The sequence below is a fragment of the Aspergillus sydowii genome, assembly GCF_001890705.1.
Source record: "Aspergillus sydowii CBS 593.65 unplaced genomic scaffold ASPSYscaffold_2, whole genome shotgun sequence".
Classification (NCBI taxonomy): domain Eukaryota; kingdom Fungi; phylum Ascomycota; class Eurotiomycetes; order Eurotiales; family Aspergillaceae; genus Aspergillus; species Aspergillus sydowii.
The window spans coordinates 1,903,755-1,922,824 of NW_024467860.1; the positions used below are offsets into that span (position 1 = coordinate 1,903,755).

The 19,070-nt window shown below is 49.8% G+C and overlaps 8 protein-coding genes across 8 annotated transcripts; 5 read left to right on the forward strand and 3 right to left on the reverse strand.

Moving 5' to 3' along the window:
- Positions 1–124: 124 nt before the first annotated feature.
- ASPSYDRAFT_144252 (BTB/POZ domain-containing protein) lies at positions 125–1,202 on the forward strand (the record flags this gene model as incomplete). Its single annotated transcript, XM_040841412.1, has 4 exons — positions 125–288; positions 386–736; positions 820–1,093; positions 1,158–1,202. The coding sequence occupies 4 exons, from the start codon at positions 125–127 to the stop codon at positions 1,200–1,202; spliced, it is 834 nt and encodes a 277-aa protein (XP_040706211.1).
- An 846-nt stretch (positions 1,203–2,048) lies between these two features.
- Positions 2,049–3,667, reverse strand: csn12 (the record flags this gene model as incomplete). The annotated part of the gene is made up of 6 exons (XM_040851603.1): positions 2,049–2,135; positions 2,192–2,612; positions 2,664–2,725; positions 2,775–2,927; positions 2,978–3,050; positions 3,105–3,667. 6 exons carry the CDS (start codon positions 3,665–3,667, stop codon positions 2,049–2,051), a joined length of 1,359 nt encoding a protein of 452 aa, XP_040706212.1.
- A 56-nt stretch (positions 3,668–3,723) lies between these two features.
- On the forward strand, positions 3,724–5,096 carry ASPSYDRAFT_86093 (60S ribosomal protein eL20; the record flags this gene model as incomplete). Its single annotated transcript, XM_040851604.1, has 4 exons — positions 3,724–3,778; positions 4,459–4,643; positions 4,703–4,879; positions 4,938–5,096. 4 exons carry the CDS (start codon positions 3,724–3,726, stop codon positions 5,094–5,096), a joined length of 576 nt encoding a protein of 191 aa, XP_040706213.1.
- Positions 5,097–5,633: 537 nt separating this feature from the next.
- Positions 5,634–7,293, forward strand: ASPSYDRAFT_41070 (cytochrome b5 reductase family protein). The gene is made up of 5 exons (XM_040846204.1): positions 5,634–5,708; positions 5,790–5,996; positions 6,074–6,350; positions 6,407–6,484; positions 6,546–7,293. The coding sequence occupies exons 2-5, from the start codon at positions 5,952–5,954 to the stop codon at positions 7,112–7,114; spliced, it is 969 nt and encodes a 322-aa protein (XP_040706214.1). The 5' UTR covers positions 5,634–5,708; positions 5,790–5,951; the 3' UTR covers positions 7,115–7,293.
- A 1,283-nt stretch (positions 7,294–8,576) lies between these two features.
- ASPSYDRAFT_86095 (uncharacterized protein) lies at positions 8,577–9,906 on the forward strand (the record flags this gene model as incomplete). The annotated part of the gene is made up of 3 exons (XM_040851605.1): positions 8,577–8,642; positions 9,015–9,398; positions 9,463–9,906. 3 exons carry the CDS (start codon positions 8,577–8,579, stop codon positions 9,904–9,906), a joined length of 894 nt encoding a protein of 297 aa, XP_040706215.1.
- A 959-nt stretch (positions 9,907–10,865) lies between these two features.
- On the forward strand, positions 10,866–13,718 carry ASPSYDRAFT_642651 (urease Ure). The gene is made up of 4 exons (XM_040850276.1): positions 10,866–10,974; positions 11,041–13,095; positions 13,169–13,228; positions 13,303–13,718. Exons 2-4 carry the CDS (start codon positions 11,077–11,079, stop codon positions 13,561–13,563), a joined length of 2,340 nt encoding a protein of 779 aa, XP_040706216.1. The 5' UTR covers positions 10,866–10,974; positions 11,041–11,076; the 3' UTR covers positions 13,564–13,718.
- A 137-nt stretch (positions 13,719–13,855) lies between these two features.
- ASPSYDRAFT_86097 (uncharacterized protein) lies at positions 13,856–14,438 on the reverse strand (the record flags this gene model as incomplete). Its single annotated transcript, XM_040851606.1, has 3 exons — positions 13,856–13,960; positions 14,045–14,119; positions 14,208–14,438. 3 exons carry the CDS (start codon positions 14,436–14,438, stop codon positions 13,856–13,858), a joined length of 411 nt encoding a protein of 136 aa, XP_040706217.1.
- A 354-nt stretch (positions 14,439–14,792) lies between these two features.
- Positions 14,793–18,408, reverse strand: ASPSYDRAFT_642698 (putative DNA repair protein). The gene is made up of 8 exons (XM_040850277.1): positions 18,012–18,408; positions 17,941–17,958; positions 17,742–17,875; positions 17,593–17,691; positions 17,399–17,540; positions 17,072–17,340; positions 16,422–17,024; positions 14,793–16,368 (listed from the first exon to the last, which is right to left on the reverse strand). The coding sequence occupies exons 1-8, from the start codon at positions 18,037–18,039 to the stop codon at positions 15,148–15,150; spliced, it is 2,514 nt and encodes an 837-aa protein (XP_040706218.1). The 5' UTR covers positions 18,040–18,408; the 3' UTR covers positions 14,793–15,147.
- Between the last annotated feature and the right edge of the window lie 662 nt (positions 18,409–19,070).

Sequence of the window (19,070 nt, forward strand, 5' to 3'; positions counted from 1 at the left end):
AATCGTTTTACCAAGTTCCTTCGCCTCCTTGATTCAAGACCCCCTGAAATTCTTCTTGCTCCAGAATGCCTTCTCACCTTTTTGCTCCCTTTCATCCTCGCAGACCTGCAAATACATCCTCAACATGCTGACGTCCAGGCGACACCACCAATCCCACTCAGACAGCTTTTCTTCCAAATACGGAACTTCAAAAGCTACTTCTCGTTCTAAGCGTTACACTCGGGATGCTTCAGTGGTGTCGAGACGGCCTGAAAGGCGCAAGGTACCAGATAGCCCGCCAGATGGGAGGTAAGAAGCTTCAATTGTGTTAGATTATAGACCAATCCATTGTATTTCACTATTTACTTCTCGACTCCTCGACTGACAGATTTTTTTTATGAAACAGCTCCCTATCCTCATCAGTAATCACCATTTGCGTCGGGCCAGACAGGCGGCTTTTCGCCGCCCACAAAGAAATCCTCTGCGCTTCACCTTTTTTCGCATCCTCATGCTCCCGTGCCGAGACTCTTGACCCCTTCAACGGTCGACGAATTGCCTTACCCGAAGAGCAACCGGAGGTATTCTCCTGTGTATTGGAGTACCTCTACAGAGGCGATTACTATCCCCGATTGATTCAAAATGAGCGGCGCGATACATGGGAACTGGAGACTCCCAGGCTCATGGACGGGCAAAGCGACGGAGCTACACTCTTCCATCCAGCTGCTGGAGGGGAAATCCTGAAGGATACCGCTGTCTAGTACGTGAAAATTATCATTGCTTCAGTTAATGAGCCTGCCATAAAACACTGAGGGCTAGAATCTAACATTATTTGTCTAATAGCTGCGCCGCAAACAAGTACGGCCTCGAGCACCTCAAACGCCTCTCCCTAGTGAAACAGGGCTTGCATACAGGTATTCAATGCAGCACTATCCTTGCAAGCGCTCGTTATGCCTATGCCAATACGCCAGACCACGAATCCAAGCTCCGAGCCCACTACCTCGCTCTTATCATCCGCAGTAGGTCCACCTTTAAGCGGAGTGGTACGATGCAAATGGAGATGGAAAAGGGAGGCAAATTATTCTTCGATCTTTTTGTGGCAATGTGTAACCATATGGTTTGTCTTCTCATCATGAACTCATTCTATTAGCTATGCTAACTGGTGTCTTCTCGTGATGTAGGATGACCTCGCGGCGCCGAGTACTAAACCCTCCCTTGCCGGGTGATTTTACCCAATCATGTAGTTGTAATATCACTGATGAACCGGTGAGAAACGACACCAAGGATGATACTGTAAGATTTGATTGTTATTTATCTGAATGATTGATTGTTTAGCGCTCTGTTTCGTTGCTTTTCTGTTTACCTGTTCGGTTTATAGCAAATACTCTCGGGTTTCGTGTCTTCATTAACCATGTCTTACTCTGATGTACTATAATATCCCGTTGGCTCGATTCAGAATGTGCTGCGATAGGTCCTGGTAGTCTATTTCAATGAATAATATGATTCGTTTTATTTGGGTTCTGTTTCTGCCCGTGCTAACAAATATTATCTGAGTGAGCAACTGGAGCCACACGGGTCGTTCTGAACTCATATGCCCAGCTTGAATGCCCTAACGTTGTCAATTATAATGCTATTGACCGTGGCCTTTGCTATTCACAGATACACATGGTTCCTTGGCTCTTCAAGCGACCTACTGAAGCCTATATATCTTATTCTTGCAGAAAGCTGCGATACCAAAGGCCAACTAGCATTAGGTGAATCTGTGACAGGAATAAAAGAGCCCCACAAAATATGTGACTGCCCATCTGTTAGCATGCTGTCATGATAGATAATATACTAGATGAAGAGCTCCTTGAGGCCAATCACGTACAAAGTCTGAAGAGGTGACCGAATATGCAGGTGGTAGGTTAACTGAGCGACGGCTTCGCTCATTGGTTACTTGCGGAGAGGTGGTGATTTCCAGCGTCGAAACCAGTCATTATTTGAGCCAAGTCCATAAGCCCTCTTATTCTATACGCAATGCAATACTCGCTGGTAAACAGATTGAATAGTAATCGCAAATGTCCATGACGCTAAACGCCTGTCCCGGGGAAGGCAGTGCCCCCTTTACTTAGGACAATCATGCCACGCTCGCGAGCGATATAACCCTTCATGAGGCCCTGAAAAAATAATGAGTTAACACACGCCACAGTTATCAAGACATCTGGCAGCTCACTTTGTAAATGAGATTTGCTAGCAAGCATTCGACTTCGTCAATATCGACTCGGGTTCTTGAATCTGCGTGGGTACCAATGCGCAAGGCTGCTGCAAATTCGGCAGCAGGTATCCTTGTCCGTCGGATTGGCGGCTGCCCTTCTTTAGATTCTTCAAAACCACCAGCTATGAAAACTTTTCTGAACAGGTTACGCAACGCTATATCACGCCCTCTTTCAAGTGGAAGGTAAATACGCTTCCTGACAAATTCTTCTTCGCCGGCAATCATTGCGGCGTCGAATCCGTGAAGATCTCCTTTTCGAATACAATCGCATAGTGGACGAAATAGTCTTTCAAGGCGCGGAAAATCGTGGAGTAGCTTTTTGCTTGGTAGGGTATGTGTGTTGACGAGGTGGCAGGGAACGAGATATGTTAATATTAACCTTCCCCATAGTCAGCATGCTAACACTGAGAGAAAGGGTGGTGCGACTAACTCTCTGTTCTTGATTGCACTATTGTGGCAATAGTTCCACGCATATGCAAGATGCTCCTCTGCCTTTGTTCGGTAAGCTTTTGAATTGCCATACTCATGCGTATCCTCTTACCTCGGCATAGTTCTCGTCCAGGAAAAATATGACTCCCACGAAATAGTTGAATGTAACAATATGTGACCTGGGAAAAAGGTCTTTATCCGGTAGGTCCTGCGACTGAGCGTTTAGTGCACGCAAAAGGTTCTTGGAAAGTCCGACGGCATTGATCTGGAGGGTTGTAAGTTGCTTCCTTCGGTAATTCCCACATTTTCGCATACCTGGAAATACGTTTTAAACAGAAGGTTTGTCATATAATAAACGCCCCATTTTCGCGATTCTTCCTTAGGTGCTCTAATACCAGTTGTAAGCACTCAACAGCGCAATAAAGCACGGTTCGCATCTCACCTATCATTGAGACACAAGGTGAACATGCGGTTCAGGAACCGTGCCGCTTCCTCAGTTTTGGCATTCTTCCCGAAATCGGTTAACATTTCATCCTCGGAATATGCGACAGATCCTTGAGACGAAGTCTCGGCGTCGGCCTTGGATGCGAAAGTCCGTAGGTATTTCCCAACAACATAGAGGCAAGGTATAGTCCAAATTTCCAAGCCGGGGCTGGTGTAGGCCCTGATCAACAAATTCGCCACGTCTTTCCAACAGTCGAAAACTCGAACCCAGCTAGCACGCGAAGGAGACTCGTCAAATTGAACGATCTCTCCGACAGCCTTCCAGTAAGCAGAAAGAATATCCACCCAGGCGTTGAGCTCTTGTTTTGGTATCCTCACACCACTGATATGAGAGAGATAGTATCGGAGGCTCGCGGATATCTGAGCGGCATTGGATATGTTGTAGAACGACTTCAATCGGTTGGGCTGTTCTGGAGTATCGACTGGGGTGAAAGCGGCTGCTAGACGAGGGCCAGACCCAAGTCTATGCCCTGCTTCAAGCTCCTTGAGAATAGAATCCATGCGGAATAATCATGCGTTCGCAGCCTAGTAATTAATCAGTTATTCAAAGAGCCTGCATGCTTCGCGACTTTGCGTTCTCCAAGTTTATCCCCTCTTTGGAGCTATCGCGACGTGAGCCCACCCGCATCCAGATCTCTAAGGCAAGTGGGGAACAATTGGCAGCAAAAGCGGCATCGTCCAGTCCCACTAGCCACAGTGGCTGTAATCCACCAAAACAGGAATAGCGTTTGCGCCAAGCCCTTAGGTCGCTTAGACGAAGGGCGGCAACCCTAAACTCCCCCAATTTCACAAATCTTCCATTTTCGTGACGAGACAACCCGGCACACCTATATCGACAACTAATCGACACAGCGTCAATAAAAGTGAGCCACCACCTAATGAATTCTTGTTATTTACTGAGGAAAACATAACTGACTGTTAATTTTTCTAGATGGGTGAGTTAAACAATTTTTCTGGTGCCCCATATCCCAGTGAATCGGCAATTTCCCACGACCGTTGAGCGACCCTTTTTCGGCCCATATATAATGTATCAATGCCCCCGGGACGTTTGGATAGAGAAATTCACGGTCGGCGAGAAGAATTACCAAGAAAATAAGTGATCTTTGGGAAGAGGAGTGGGATGGTTTCGACAAGCAGTCCGCCCGCAGGTGTTGCAATTTTTCCGTATCTTTTATCGACCGCTTGGACTTTCCTCTTCGTCGTGCGGAACTAGTCACTCGACAGCCAATTCACTGGGACATTATGGGATATCTTGCGAATGCTGGCAGGAGAGGACTGACGGTAAATCATAGGGCGTCTCACCGAGTACCAGGTCATCGGGCGTCATCTGCCCACCGAGGCCAACCCCACGCCCAAGCTGTACCGCATGCGCATCTTCGCGCCTAACACCGTCGTCGCTAAGTCGCGGTTCTGGTACTTCCTGACCCAGCTCCGTAAGGTCAAGAAGGCCAACGGTGAGATTGTCAGCCTCAACGTGGTATGTTTATATGGCAAGAGGGCAATGAAAGGTGCATTTTGGGTTAACAACAATTCCAGATCAACGAGAAGCGCCCTCTTAAGGTCAAGAACTTCGGTATCTGGCTTCGTTATGACTCCCGCTCCGGCACCCACAACATGTACAAGGAGTTCCGTGAGATGAGCCGAACCGACGCTGTCGAGTCTCTCTACCAGGACATGGCTGCCCGTCACCGTGCCCGCTTCGGTTCCATCCACGTATGTTGGATACCCAAATTTCGGTTCACGAACTTGACTAACCGTCAATTCCGCACAGATCCTTAAGGTTGTTGAGATCGAGAAGGCCGACTCCATCCGCCGTCCCTACATCAAGCAGCTCCTCCAGAAGAACCTCAAGTTCCCTCTTCCCCACCGCTCCGCCAGCGGCAACAAGAAGAAGATCTTCGCCTACTCTCGTCCTTCTACTTTCGCTTAGATGTGAGGTTTTGGGTTTATGGGAAAGGAGTGTGCGGATGAATGACTATGTAATGGCCATAGCATGCATGAAGGACACAGGTCACGCGGAAATACCGGTGTATCTACAGCCCAATTGATGGGAAAGATGGTTTTATGTCTCTAGTCCTCTGCAAGCGACCTTTCAAGTTATATTCCAAAAAATAACGGGGTTTTCTTTTTTGTTGTCACGAAAATAATCCTTCAATAGCTCCCGATATGCATGTAGTGCCAGATTGATATGCTACCGGACCACCTTTTGAAGGTTAAAGTCTAAGCACGAGGCATTTCTTTCAGGTACCTTCAATGGCGGGTAGTAAGTATTAAATGATGTGTATGTACCGCCCTTGATGTTGATGGATTTTCTGAACTATCATGACAACCCTGCTCGCGCGTAAGTTGGCAGCCTTTGGTATTACTGATATCCCTGGATTCTAAACTGGCGCACTGATCATTTTTGCAAGAGTCAAGTTGGGTGCTGTCGGCTGTTAGATCCTTTTGGATGTCAGCACCTCCTCACGCCCAATCTCGCCACACTCACATCTACGAGGTCTCAAACCCAGTAGTAAGGCCAACCACGTAGTGACATTTATAGGTACGGATATACGGAGTATTCTTCTGGATTGATAAAGCCAATGAAGTAACAGGATGAGCTGATTGATAATCCCTTCGCCAGGGACACCGGGTATTACGTCACCTACGGGCGCCGGCGAACTCGGAACCCGCATTAACTGGACTCCATCCGGCAGTCAACATTTAGCTCCAACCACCTTTCTTATAACCTCCCTCGTCGGACCACCCCAATTGAGTTTCTAGTATTGTGTATTATCCTGCGACAATGTTTTCTCGCTACGCTTTCCGCTGCGCTCAGCCCTTGAGACAGGTAAGGCTTTTGCTACAGCAAACCTACGGTTTTCTCTTGAATGTTTTCCCGACTCGTTAGCTGACCGGCTGCGTTAGAGCGCCCGCCAATACTCTACCGAAGCGCCGAAGAGCAAGTCCCTTGCTCCTGTCTATCTGACTGTTGGGTTGGCAGGTCTTGGTGTTGGACTGTACCGCTACCAGTCCAGCGCTGCCACCGCAGAGGCTCCTAAGGAGCGCTCCAAGGTTTTCACAGGCGGCGACCAAGGATGGGTTGACCTCAAACTGTCTGACATTGAAATCCTGAGCCACAACACCAAGAGACTGCGTTTCGAATTTGAGGACAAGGAATCCGTCTCCGGTCTTCACATCGCCTGTGAGTTCCCCGGGCGCATGCATTATGGCTATTTCAACTTAACACTTTTCATTTAGCTGCTCTCTTGACAAAGTACAAACCTCCCGGTGCTGAGAAGCCAGTTATTCGCCCTTACACACCAACTAGCGATGAAGGTATGTTGTCTTCCAACTGGCTCCAATTTTCTCCCTGTACATTCTTTAACCCTTCTTATAGACCAGCCCGGTTACCTGGAGCTTGTTGTCAAGCGATACCCCAACGGTCCGATGTCTGAACACATCCACAGCATGAACGTTGACCAGCGCCTGGAATTTAAGGGACCTCTTCCCAAGTACCCTTGGGAAGCTAACAAGCACAAGCACATTTGCTTGGTCGCCGGTGGAACCGGAGTTACCCCCATGTACCAGCTGGCTCGTGAGATCTTCAAGAACCCCGATGACAAGACCAAGGTTACTCTGGTCTTTGGAAACGTCAAGGAGGAGGACATCCTTCTGAAGAAGGAGTTCCAGGACTTGGAGAATACCTACCCCCAGCGATTCCGCGCCTTCTATGTCCTTGACAACCCCCCTGAAGGTTGGACTGGCGGCAAGGGCTACATCAACAAGGAGCTTCTGAAGACCGTTCTTCCCGAGCCCAAGGAGGACAACATCAAGATCTTCGTTTGCGGCCCACCTGGAATGTACAAGGCCATTAGCGGCCCCAAGGTCAGCCCCAAGGACCAGGGCGAACTATCTGGTATCCTGCAGGAGCTGGGATACAGCAAGGACCAGGTCTACAAGTTCTAAGAAGGCTTCCTTTGGCATGATTTGCTGGTTACGCTGTCTAATTTGGCGACATTTTCAAGCGAGTGCTATTTGCGATACTGATTCCTGGCGAAGGCACTTAGACCTTGCTTGTGTATCCGGCTAGAATTATTAGCGGACAGCCTACAGTGTACGCTACCATAAATGATAGATATAGGAAGACAACTGTATTTCTACGACCACCTAAACTCCCGAGCCATTCAATCATAATTTTATTTACGTGACGCATGTCGCACCATAAGCAGTGCGGCCCCGCTTTCTGGATGCTGCATTAGGCTACAGCTCCCATAAGCCTAGCTAGAGGCCGCGCATGACCGAGCGACAACCCGGCGCTACACCTTGCACCCAAGCGCTCTCCAACCCACCATTGCCAACTTCCTTGACATGGGAGCTGTTGATCGCACACCATAATTAGTGTCGCGTTCGTATTTAGTTTCATCTCGCATGGCTTTAGAATGTATACGCCAATCGTAGACTGGTTCTGCTCAAGACTTGATGCTGGGCGAATTCAGTGGCAGAAGTCGCACGCTGACATGCGAAAGCGCCTACACATTCTATGGCGATACCCAGAGAATTATACCATATTACGAGTCGCAAACAAACATGATATAATATTAAGCAGTTTCAAAAGAGTATCTTCGCAATTGTGTCCAGCGCAGCCCTTACGAGTTTGTGTGTCTGCGAAGTGCTAGTAGGCTCCGATCGGCGGGTGAAGAAAACCCCCGCAGTGCGGCCGGCCACTGCAGTGGCAGGAGTGCTAGCAATTCTGGCAGCTGCAGGCTTACAGCCTAGAAACTCTGCTGCGAATGTACTTACGCGCTCTAGTTTATGCTGGTCTTCGTTTTGGAGGTGAAAAGAAAAGTATGGTGCATTACGAGTCACGCAGCACTGCTTATTCTCACAATTATGTATGGAAACTTGGAAAGAGGGCCATGTGCTGAAAATGATCCATGGATTGTTTGCTTGGAATCGTGGGCGTTAGAGGTCATAATGATGGCGGACACTGGCCAGCGGCAGCGCAAACCGGCGCCCAGGCTGGTGGCCGGGTGGCTTGTGTAGGCAGCACGCACGCGCGCAGGTAGGCCGTGGAACAGGAAGCGCCAGCTGAACGAAGGATGGGTGCCAGCGGCAGTCTTCACCGCTGGAGGGCAGTACCTAGTGGTTGCTGGCTCTGTTGCTGGCAGTGGTGGCCTCCTTTGGGCACAAAAGCACAGTGCTCCGGGTCGTGCTCCGCCAGGTATTTAGTGGACTCGCGGCCCCCCTTGGCCCAACCGGCGAGCGAAAAATCTTCTCTTTTTCCAATCCCCCCGAAACCGCCGGCTGCCGCCCCGAGTTTTGTTTTGGGCTTGCTCCCTTCCCCCCTGCCGCTCCCGACAACTTGCACTCCCATTCTTTCTTCCTTCGGCGCATTACTATTCAATTACTAGCACAGCGGTTGTTCAATATGCCTAAGAACGACACCAAGACTGTTACCGTCAATGTCGAGGAGTTCACTAGGACTCGTGATAGTGTAAGTTTGTCTTCGTTTTCAAGCCCAGCGGAGTTCCCGCGCGCGCGTTTGTAAACAACAAACCCGCCAACACCATTCCATGTCGCTATCGCCATTATACCCCCAATCAAGCTCCATACTCCATTCTCCTCTTGGTCGCCGGCTCCCTCTTCCTCCAAGAGGACACATAAGTCTACGGAGGAACAGCCCACACCCATTTTCGCGTTCTCATCTTGTACTTTCGCGCGACCGCATCACATCGCTTTCCCCACCTGGGCGCATTTGTTCCCCTCACTCTTGTCGCGCGTTTGCACTCTACCATTAATCACTTTTACTTTTGCGATTCGCATGGCCGTTTCATTCCGCACGTCACGACTTCTAACACCCATATAGGTTCTTGCCAGCATCGCGCAATTGCAGTCTGCTGCCTTTGAACTCTCGCGCGCATATATCAACCACAGCAACGCGGTTCTTGGTGAAGAAAACTCCAATGTTGATTTCACAACGATCACCAACGCTCTCACTGCGAGCCTCAAGGAGGCTGGCTTAGTCGGCGCGCCTATCTCCGGTGCCGGTGGCGAGCCAGGCGCTGGCGAAAAGAGGAAGCGCAAGCGCACTGACCCCAATGCGCCCAAGCGAACTCTTACTCCGTTCTTTCTGTACATGCACCACAACCGACGTCACATCGCAGAAGAGCTAGGCCCCAATGCGAAGCCCAAGGAAGTCTCGAATGAGGGGACTAGGCGCTGGGCTGAGATGCCAGAGTCCCAAAAAGAGGTATGTAGTTTTGCGTCCTGCTTGAATTTGGTGGTAAGGGACTGTGACTTACGCGCGTATCTAGGTTTGGAAAAAGCTCTATGCAGACAACCTGGCGACCTACAGGGAGAAGGTGGCAGCTTACAAGGCTGGTCTCCCTTATGATCACGATGACAATGATAAGGCTGCCGACCAGCTGCACCTAGACGTCGCTGCCGCCGAAGGGACTGGCGAAGAAGACGAAGAAGACGAGGAGGAGGAGGAAGAGGAAGAGGAAGAGTCCTCGCCTGAACCAGCCAAGGAACCTACACCTCCCCCTCCCACTAAGCGTCGCCGCAGTGAGGGCAAGCCGGCCAAGGAGGCCTCTTCTCCTGTTACCGAAAAGAAGCCGCGAAACAAGTCACCGGAAAAGAAGAAGAAGGGTGCTCCTGCCAAGAAAGATAAGGAGACGCCGCGCAAGACTGCTCCTGTCGAGACGGGGAAACAGTCCAAGAAGAAGCGTAAGAGCGAGGTCGGCAATGACGAGTAAGCAGGGTGTCGCACCGCGGAGAGTTGAATAGTTCTAGGAGCCGCTTGTGGATATGTCGATATTATGGAGTTGGATGTGCTGCATTCTTGTTTTCGCTGCTTTGCTTTGGTGTCTGATGTTTCTTTCCCGTGAATAGTTTATGGCACCTTTGCCGTGGTACATTTGCAATGAGAACTAGATACAGGAGTTGAACCCTTAATTGAAGTCCCTATAACCGAGCAGTCCATCCCCGGCATGGCCCGAGCTATATAAGCAAGGGCCAGAATAAATGTTTGTCAACGGGATGAAATTGTTTAATTAAAGCTAAGCTTCATAGGCCGGAATGGAACCTTATCAGGGCGCCCGTGACCTTATCTCCCAGCAACCCCACCACAGGAAGACGAATTTCGAATTTCCCCGTGCTTCCACTGCCACTAGAACGTCGTCTGCAATTTTATCTCGCCGAATTCCGAGCGGCCTCAGCGTCCGCGTCTCTTTTTCTTTCTCTGGATGCGCCGGCTGGGTTTTCCAGGACCAAAAAGCCCTACATATAGCCATCACTACCTACCAAACCCCTCTTAACCCTCTACCAACATTTACTTTGGACTGGAACACTACTGCCTTTGATTGGCCGACTTGTCTCCAGTGCGCGTCTGGGCATTTTGTGATTCGCAGTCCAGCAGTCACAAAAAGGAAAAAATTACCCCTATTTACAGTTCGGCTACTAAGGTAACCTGGGCTATCCAAGGCACATTTTCGAGATGCACCTTATTCCCAAGGAGGTATGCCGTTGCAGAAGCTGAAGAGTGATTGATGTCGATTTTGATTTTTGCTTGGCGGCGGGACCATTTTTTTCGCTGACGGTTTGGCTCCGCATGCATAGCTCGATAAGCTCGCGATCTCGCAGTTGGGTTTCTTGGCTCAACGGCGTCTGGCACGTGGTGTGCGACTCAATCATGCTGAGGCTGCGGTACGTTGTACTCGGATGTTACTCGACGAGGCGAAAGAGACTCGATCCTCGGAGAATTAATATTCTTAAAAAATTTGCTAACGCCTGACTAGGCCTTAATCTCGTCCAATCTTCATGAGGTATATGGCATTCCGTGGCATCGCATCCGTTGACGCAACCCCATACTAATAACTGAAAATATTTAGTTAATCCGTGATGGACACTACTCAGTGGCTGATCTCATGTCCATTGGTAAGACCATGCTCGGTCGCCGGCATGTCCTACCATCAGTCCCTTCAACATTAGTCGAACTACAAGTCGAAGGCACCTTCAGGACAGGTACTTATCTAGTCACCGTCCACCACCCCATTAGTTCCGACGATGGGGACCTTGAAAAAGCGCTCTACGGAAGCTTCCTCCCAATACCACCGGGAGATACATTCCCAGATCCCAATCCGGATGAATATCTGCCTGAGAAGGTACCTGGGGCAGTGATCCCTGTGAAAAACGCGCGAATCACACTGAATAATGGGCGAAAACGAATCAAGCTCAAGGTGATGAGCAAAGGTGATCGGCCGATCCAGGTCGGCTCGCATTATCATTTCATTGAGGTTAACCCGCAGTTACATTTTGATCGCATCCGCGCGTATGGGTTTCGGCTTGATATTCCTGCGGGTACGTCTGTTCGATTTGAGCCTGGTGACACGAGGACAGTTACCCTTGTGGAGATTGGAGGCCATAAAGTCATTAAAGGAGGCAACTTCCTTGCCTCGGGGATTGTTGACCTTGGCCGCGCGGACGAGATCATACAGCGCTTGCAAACTGCAGGGTTTGCGCATGTTCCTGAACCCGGTGCCGATAGTGCTCTCGTTGCGCCCTTCACATTAGAAAGAGAGGCATATGCTCGTTTGTTTGGTCCTACAACTGGAGATATGATTCGACTGGGCACTACCAATCTTTGGGTTAAGGTTGAGAAGGATTATACCTATTATGGAGACGAATGCTCGTTCGGTGGTGGTAAGAGTATCCGCGAAGGCATGGGTCAGGCGGCAGGAAAGTCTGCAAAAGAGTGTCTGGATACAGTGATCACAAACGCTATTATTATTGACTGGTCCGGTATCTACAAGGCAGACATTGGTATTAGAGATGGCATTATTGTCGGTATTGGCAAGTCAGGAAACCCGGATGTCATGGACGGTGTCCATCCGAACATGGTGATCGGTTCATCAACAGATGTGATTGCGGGAGAAAACAAAATCATCACAGCGGGAGGCTTCGACACACACATTCACTTCATCTGCCCTCAGCAGGCACAGGAGGCCCTTGCCACCGGGGTCACGACGTTCCTAGGAGGAGGAACTGGCCCGTCAACCGGGACCAACGCAACAACTTGCACCCCAGGGCCAACGCATATGCGCCAGATGATCCAGGCATGCGATCAAATCCCCATCAACGTTGGCATCACCGGGAAAGGAAATGATAGCGGTGGAGTGAGCATCGAAGAGCAAATCATCGCAGGGGCAGCCGGTCTGAAGCTTCACGAAGATTGGGGTTCTACACCAGCCGCCATCGATACCTGTCTCGATATTTGCGACAAATACGATGTACAATGCATGATCCACACCGACACCCTAAACGAATCTGGCTTTGTGGAACAAACCATAGAAGCCTTTAAGAACCGCACAATCCACACTTACCACACCGAAGGCGCCGGCGGTGGGCACGCCCCAGACATCATTTCCGTAGTCGAGCATCCCAACGTACTCCCCAGCAGCACAAACCCTACCCGGCCATTCACGATGAACACCCTCGACGAACACCTTGACATGCTCATGGTCTGCCACCACTTATCCAAGAACATTCCCGAGGACGTCGCCTTCGCTGAAAGCCGAATCCGCGCCGAGACAATCGCCGCTGAAGACGTCCTTCATGATCTCGGGGCCATTAGCATGATGTCTTCAGATTCCCAAGCCATGGGCCGCTGCGGTGAAGTCATCCTCCGGACATGGAACACAGCACACAAGAACAAGGAGCAGCGAGGCCCGCTGCCAGAGGACGAAGGCACCGGCGCGGATAATTTCCGCGTTAAGCGCTACATCAGCAAGTATACTATCAACCCGGCTATTGCACAGGGTATGTCCCATCTCATCGGGAGTGTTGAAGTCGGCAAGCTTGCGGACCTGGTCATCTGGTCCCCTAACTACTTCGGCACCAAGCCGACTCAAATATTGAAAAGTGGAATGATTGTTGCTTCAATGATGGTATGTTTGTTTAACAAAGTCGTTCCATGCTTCCCATCTTCTATAGAAGTGATACGGCTAACCACTCTTTCAGGGTGACCCCAACGGCTCAATTCCCACAATCCAGCCTGTCATCATGCGCCCGCAATTCGGTGTATGTATTCCTCCTCGCCTAGACAATTGACCAAGGAAGAAGGAAAAAAACTAATTACAACCCCCCGAATGCAGACCTACCTCCCCAGCACTTCCGTAATGTTCGTCTCCCAAGCCTCCATCGACACAAACACAGTACAAAAATACGGGCTCAAGAAGCGCATTGAGGCAGTCAAGCGCTGCCGTGATATCGGCAAGAACGATATGAAGTTCAACGACACGATGCCGAAGATGAAGGTCGACCCGGAGAGTTATCGCGTCGAGGCAGACGGGGAACTCTGCACTGCAGAGCCGGCGGAGTGGCTGCCGCTGACGCAAGACTATTTTGTTTATTAGGAAGATTTTGGGATAATTGAGTTGGTTATGGTTTTGGATATATATACCAATGATTTTTTATAGCGACGCAAAGCGGTTATGTATATGTCTATATTTATATGTATATATATAAACCTATATTCCTATACATAGTTATTTTCTATCATTGAGCAACAGAGTACTACTGAGTAGGGTACGTAGAGAAAAAAGAGCCCGAATGGCGAGCATTTATTGCCACAGTATTGATCTATCTATTTAACTCATATCGGACGTACCAGCAGAGGGTCGAATTTCTGTTGACTCCATTCATTTATTACAGCTTGGAAGTGCTCTCCTCGCGGCCCTGGAGGTTGGAATGCGGGTTTCGGACCGGTCGAGTAACGGCATAAAAGGCGAATCCTGAGGACTTGGTTGAGAACTGAAAGGTCATCATTAGCGCTATGCTCAGGTAAGGTAAAGGTAGAAAGAAAGATGTCTCAAGGTGTCTCAATTGACAACATACCTTAACCTTGGATCCAACGTGGAAGAAGGCAAAGTCTCCTGGGACGAGGTGATGTGTGATTCCGGTAGCCTCATCCTGTAGTTACAGGAAAGACAGTGATTGTTAGCATATTATATATATATACATCAAGATAGAATGATTCGAGCTTGCGGAAGGGACATACCAAGACATCAATCTGTCCGTTCAGGACATACTTCGTCTCCTCAAAGTTGTAGTGCGCAGGTCTCTGAGGTCCAGCCTCGATCTTGTAGAACCCGGACGTGATATAAGCAGGCGACTCGGTCTTGGTGCGGATTGAGTGGAAGTCCGCCGTTGTTGCGTTCTCGCCCTGGGGGAGGGGGATGAACTCGTGGCCGGCGCCCTTGATGACGGTGAGGGGGACGAGGTTGGACATTTTGGTTACTGTTGTTGCTGGTTAAAGGCAATTGGAAAGCAAGGAATATATCAGCCAGAGATGAGGTTGCACATTCATTCATTAATATAGTATATGAGCAAATTTACTTCCCGCGGGCAAGTCGGACGCATTCCCGGCGTATAGTGACGATCTCGCCGTGTTGCTAACCCTGATGAGGGGAAAGAAACCCCCGGCTGCAGCTCCCGGCGAGGAGAAATTCGGAGAGGCGCCCGGTATCCCCACTATTGGTGTTGGGGGCATCCCCGCAATTGGACCGGAATCGCGTGCTGAAAGCTGGCCAGGCCTTCAACGAGATGCTCTTCGGTAAGTCGGTGCCTCACGCTAAGAAAAGCATGGGGAGCGGGGGAGACTCCCCTCATTCATCAATATGGACCACCGGCTGGACCATTTAGGAGAGGAATGTTCGCTGCGAAGAAGCGCAGAGCACAGGAAAGCTTCTTTTTATTTATAGGCATGGAAAAGGGACAGAACATTGAGAGGACAATGTTCGCTACGAAAGAGGGATACTCGCTGCGAAGGAGGGTGGCGCGAGGGGGATCTCCTCTCATTCACTAGTATGGACAAGGGCCAGAACGTCGAGGGTCAATCACCAGGAGCTTAGATTGGAAGTGAATACTAGAGTGTTCCTAGCTGCTTAGCGCAAACAGCTCCACAAATTGGTCCACGCAGCTCAAACACTCGTACGGGCTTATAGTTCAACTTCCTCCTCTGTGTGATTATTGCCTGCTGAAGTAAGAGACATTGACGCCCACGCATCATAACTATCCTCTCTTGCGGCGGTATATGCCACCATCCTATTCCGAATGGACGACTCCCGCCGGACAAGGGGTCGTGGTTGGGCCGCCGAGTTACAACCCGGCGTTTGGTCGCTTGTTTCAGGACCTACATGTTCATGCTCGCGAATGTAGTCCTCGTCGCTTACACAATTATACTCGACTTCTTGAGCTGTTGGGTTCTGGCTTTGTGAATCGAATGCCGATGAGGATATGGTGTGTTGGCTGGAGGGCTTTGGGGTTGTTTGGTGCTCGGTGTTTGTATCCGGATAATCCGTATCCATGTCCATGTCCACGTCCACGTCCGTGGTTGGATTTTCTTCATGTATAGAAAGTGCTCCTTCCCCTTGGAAATTCATCGTAGACTGAGTATTATCCGTACTGGGTTCGTGAACCGCCGTCGTTTGGGAAGATCTCTCGAGGACTACCTCGGGTAGTTGTGTTCCTGGAATAGATAGGTCCTGGTGAGATGTTTCCCTGTCTGTTGGCCATGAGGAGGGAAGACACCCGAGAACAAAGTCTTTGTGCTGGGATTGCTTGTCGTTATGGAGGAGGTGCCATGCTTGACGGATGGTATTCCGCCTCATCTTCGCGGTTTCCGGACTAAGAGAGGGAATTTTAAGAGAGTCATTATTTGGTGTGCCAGTAAAATTTTCAATTACTTCCAACGTTTGTGAGGTCGGTTGCGGCGATCCTTTGGACAAAGGTGATGGAGATGATGAGATGATGAGAGGTCTGGATGTAGACGTTTCCGAGAAGGACGGGTGACTGCGAGGCACTGCGACCAGAGTATCTTTCGATTCTGCAACTGCTCGGAAAGAAGTTTGTGAGGCTTGCGAAATGCCGTCGTTGTCAGTCGTAACTGTTGACTGTTGGGTTGATTGGGTCGAAGATGTGGCATCATGCCTTCTTCTTTTCCTAGGGCGCTCGCCAATTTTTGTGGCGGTTATTTCACGCATGTATTGGTCGTGGATGAACACGCTGTCGGAACAGAGGTGGCCAAATAGGCTCTGCATAGAAATATCTTCATCCCAATCCAGCGGATCCACTGTGCAGGGGTAAACATCCCGAGGCTTCAAAGCACCCAGGAGCTCACACAGCTCGGCATAAGAAGAATGGCGCGAGTAGGGAAAGTTCTATGGGCTCGGTTAATAGTACTACAGTGGCGGATACGGGATGCAACACATACAATACTTCTGGGGAGAGGCTTCCCGGTACTATCCAAAATTCTAGTTGATGGTCTCACATCCCCAGCAGTTGTAGACTCTTCACCCAAGCGACCACGGCTAAGGATGCTCACGAGCTCATCTAGTGGCATTTCGTGAGCGTCTTTCATTCCATAGCTGTCGAGTGACAGTGTCTTGCTTTTAGATCTGAATGCTTCGAAGAGAGCTTCTTTTGCCTTGGAGAGAGCCTGCGGATCATGTATCTTTTCGCTACAGAGCTGCTCTAGTTTGGCAAGTGAGGATTGATCTGGAAGCTCCAGTTCGTGGATCTGGTATAGATCACCTAACCCTCCTCCAGTTCCCACCTCGGGAATATCGGAGCCATCCTCTGTTCGGCTTACGATTGGTGTTATGTAGACGGTGTTCTTTGAAGATGCCACGGAGCAATGAGCTCCTGGTTCGCAGCTGTGGATACGAGACCGCTCATCCTCGCTCAGGCAGCCAGGTATGAACCTATTACCGAGTTCGAACCCACAGAGAGAAGGTGCTTCAGCGGCCCCGCCCCCTTCTCTGCAGGAAGATGAAACAGATTTATACAGGCCGATTTGGTATCGATCTACGTGGACCTGGGCTTGTAAGCTAGAAGGTAAAAAGGATCGGAATTTGTGCTTACCTTGGATCTCAGGGCAGCCGCGAGTGCAACCCACACCTCTTCATAGCCAAAAGTCCACGCACGGAAATAGAATAGGGTGTTTTCTGGATACGGTTCGAGCTTACCCAAGAGCTCGGCGATGCCATTGGCTTTTGTTGGGAAGGTACAGAATGCGTTACCCGTGTGAGCGAATGTAGTATCTAGATATACCTTATCCAAGCGCTTGTTTCCCAGAGTATACGGGATCATAACCGGGTTTCGAACGATGCCATCGATCCACCATGGTTCCGCTAACATTCATCAGTTAGATTTGGGGTTCAAAGAGAGAAATCATACCACGTATATCACCTGTGTAAAGAATTGCTTTTCCATCGCCTTCAATGAGAAACATCACAGCTCCAGTGCAGTGGTTTGCGTCCAAAAGGGTGACTCTGATAGAAAGCCTGGGGGTAAGATCGACCTCTGTTGGGGTGTTCAAGGGAATCGGTCTCTATGTCGAGTTAAAATAAACAATTAAGCCATACCTTATATAAATTACATACCAGAAGTTTCGACAAATGCTTGTAATGCAACCTTCTGGATTCAAGGATGCCATTATTGAAATTCATTCGATGAGGATATTTCTCAATCCGCAGGAGCAACTTCATCAGGACGTTAGCGGGCAGACCCAGATACTTGGACAGCAAAATACCTCTCTAGTAGCTAGCGAGCAATAAATGAAGGGAGCTCTGAAGGACTCAAGCCCTTGAAGGTGGTCGCTATGGGCATGGCTGAGGAAGCAGGCCAGAGGAGGTGGCCGCTCTGGGTTTCTGCGGAAATAATCAACTAATAACCATTTCAACATTAACCCGTGGAATTTCGCTTTGGCAGCAGCAGTACCCTAGACTCACTGGTGATGAAAGGAAATTCTGGGAATTTGGCTTGTCAGCAGCTGCAACGAAGGAACCCGGATACTAAGTACCTTGGACGATTCCATCAAAGGTCGACATCGGTGATACTTGACGGTTGGTAATTATGGGGTATTTGGGATCTACGGGGGGTCATGTTATCGTATAGATAAGGCGCACGGCTTTTCTTGATGAAAGTGACGGTACAAGGTGGATGGTGGTGAAGGAAGTTGTTTGCATTTGGGTGCACGTGACGGCCACCGCACCGAGTATATTTTTTAAGTCGGTCGAAACCAAGTTTGCATTGCGATGATTTGGTTGATCACCGTGGCGGGATACCGTATCACTAGGATTCATTTCTCGTGGCAAATATAGTAGTCGCAGCCACACCCGGGACATCTAGAACAAATCGCAACCCGAAACCCTCGCGTTGATTGGAGCATTCCACACATTTACATTAATCTGTTGACGAGCGCTGCGGGCGAGAACTCGGCGCTTTTCTGTTCGTGCTAGGTATCAGGGCTTACAACAGAGCCTATCATGCTCCCCCGTTGCATTCCCTCATTCAAGTACCTACATGGCCCCCGGCGTAGCGCCCAGGCGAAACAACCTTGAACAGTTGGGTTGTCGTTGACCAAGTGGCCATGCAGCTGGCCCCCGCGAAACGAGTGGACGCAAGACCCGCTGGCCAACGCACTGCAATCGACGGATTTGATGGTGCATACGATTATTAGGTGGACAATTCGACCATCGCTGAATTCAGCTGCTGTCGCATGCGAAGGTGGCTAGCTCACCCCCAGCGACGCTCCAGTGCTCCACGCAAGTACGCTGATGAGCTGGTCACTTGTATGCGTGGTCAGCCGACTTGGAGGCAAATCGCCTTATAAAACCTGTCGCTCGCTCGCCTCCCTCGCCTTCGTCCGCTTTGTTCCCTCGTTTTGGATTTGAAACCCGATCGACTGTCCAGACTCCACCCACGGCCCAGCGTTTCATTGACCATGGACGCAGTGTTTTTGCTTTCGGACTTCTAGATAATCGGACGGCGTTGACCTTGGACCTGCCGCCAGCGACGCTTTGGGAACCTGGCTTGTGGTGCATCACATTCCCCATTTCCCAGTGAATAATCCAGTGCT

What these genes read in the sequence shown, in the direction of transcription:
- ASPSYDRAFT_41070 (XM_040846204.1), top strand. Translation starts at nt 5,952, where the DNA reads ATGTTTTCTCGCTACGCTTTCCGCTGCGCTCAGCCCTTGAGACAG. An exon ending in GCGCTCAGCCCTTGAGACAG is followed by an intron (nt 5,997 to 6,073) that starts GTAAGGCTTTTG and finishes CGGCTGCGTTAG; the next exon opens with AGCGCCCGCCAATACTCTAC. An exon ending in CTCCGGTCTTCACATCGCCT is followed by an intron (nt 6,351 to 6,406) that starts GTGAGTTCCCCG and finishes CTTTTCATTTAG; the next exon opens with CTGCTCTCTTGACAAAGTAC.
- ASPSYDRAFT_642651 (XM_040850276.1), top strand. Translation starts at nt 11,077, where the DNA reads ATGTCCATTGGTAAGACCATGCTCGGTCGCCGGCATGTCCTACCATCA. An exon ending in TGATTGTTGCTTCAATGATG is followed by an intron (nt 13,096 to 13,168) that starts GTATGTTTGTTT and finishes CCACTCTTTCAG; the next exon opens with GGTGACCCCAACGGCTCAAT. An exon ending in TCATGCGCCCGCAATTCGGT is followed by an intron (nt 13,229 to 13,302) that starts GTATGTATTCCT and finishes CCCCGAATGCAG; the next exon opens with ACCTACCTCCCCAGCACTTC.
- ASPSYDRAFT_642698 (XM_040850277.1), bottom strand. Translation starts at nt 18,039, where the DNA reads ATGTCGACCTTTGATGGAATCGTCCAAG. An exon ending in AGCATTTGTCGAAACTTCTG is followed by an intron (nt 17,541 to 17,592) that starts GTATGTAATTTA and finishes AACTCGACATAG; the next exon opens with AGACCGATTCCCTTGAACAC. An exon ending in CGGCTGCCCTGAGATCCAAG is followed by an intron (nt 17,025 to 17,071) that starts GTAAGCACAAAT and finishes TTACAAGCCCAG; the next exon opens with GTCCACGTAGATCGATACCA.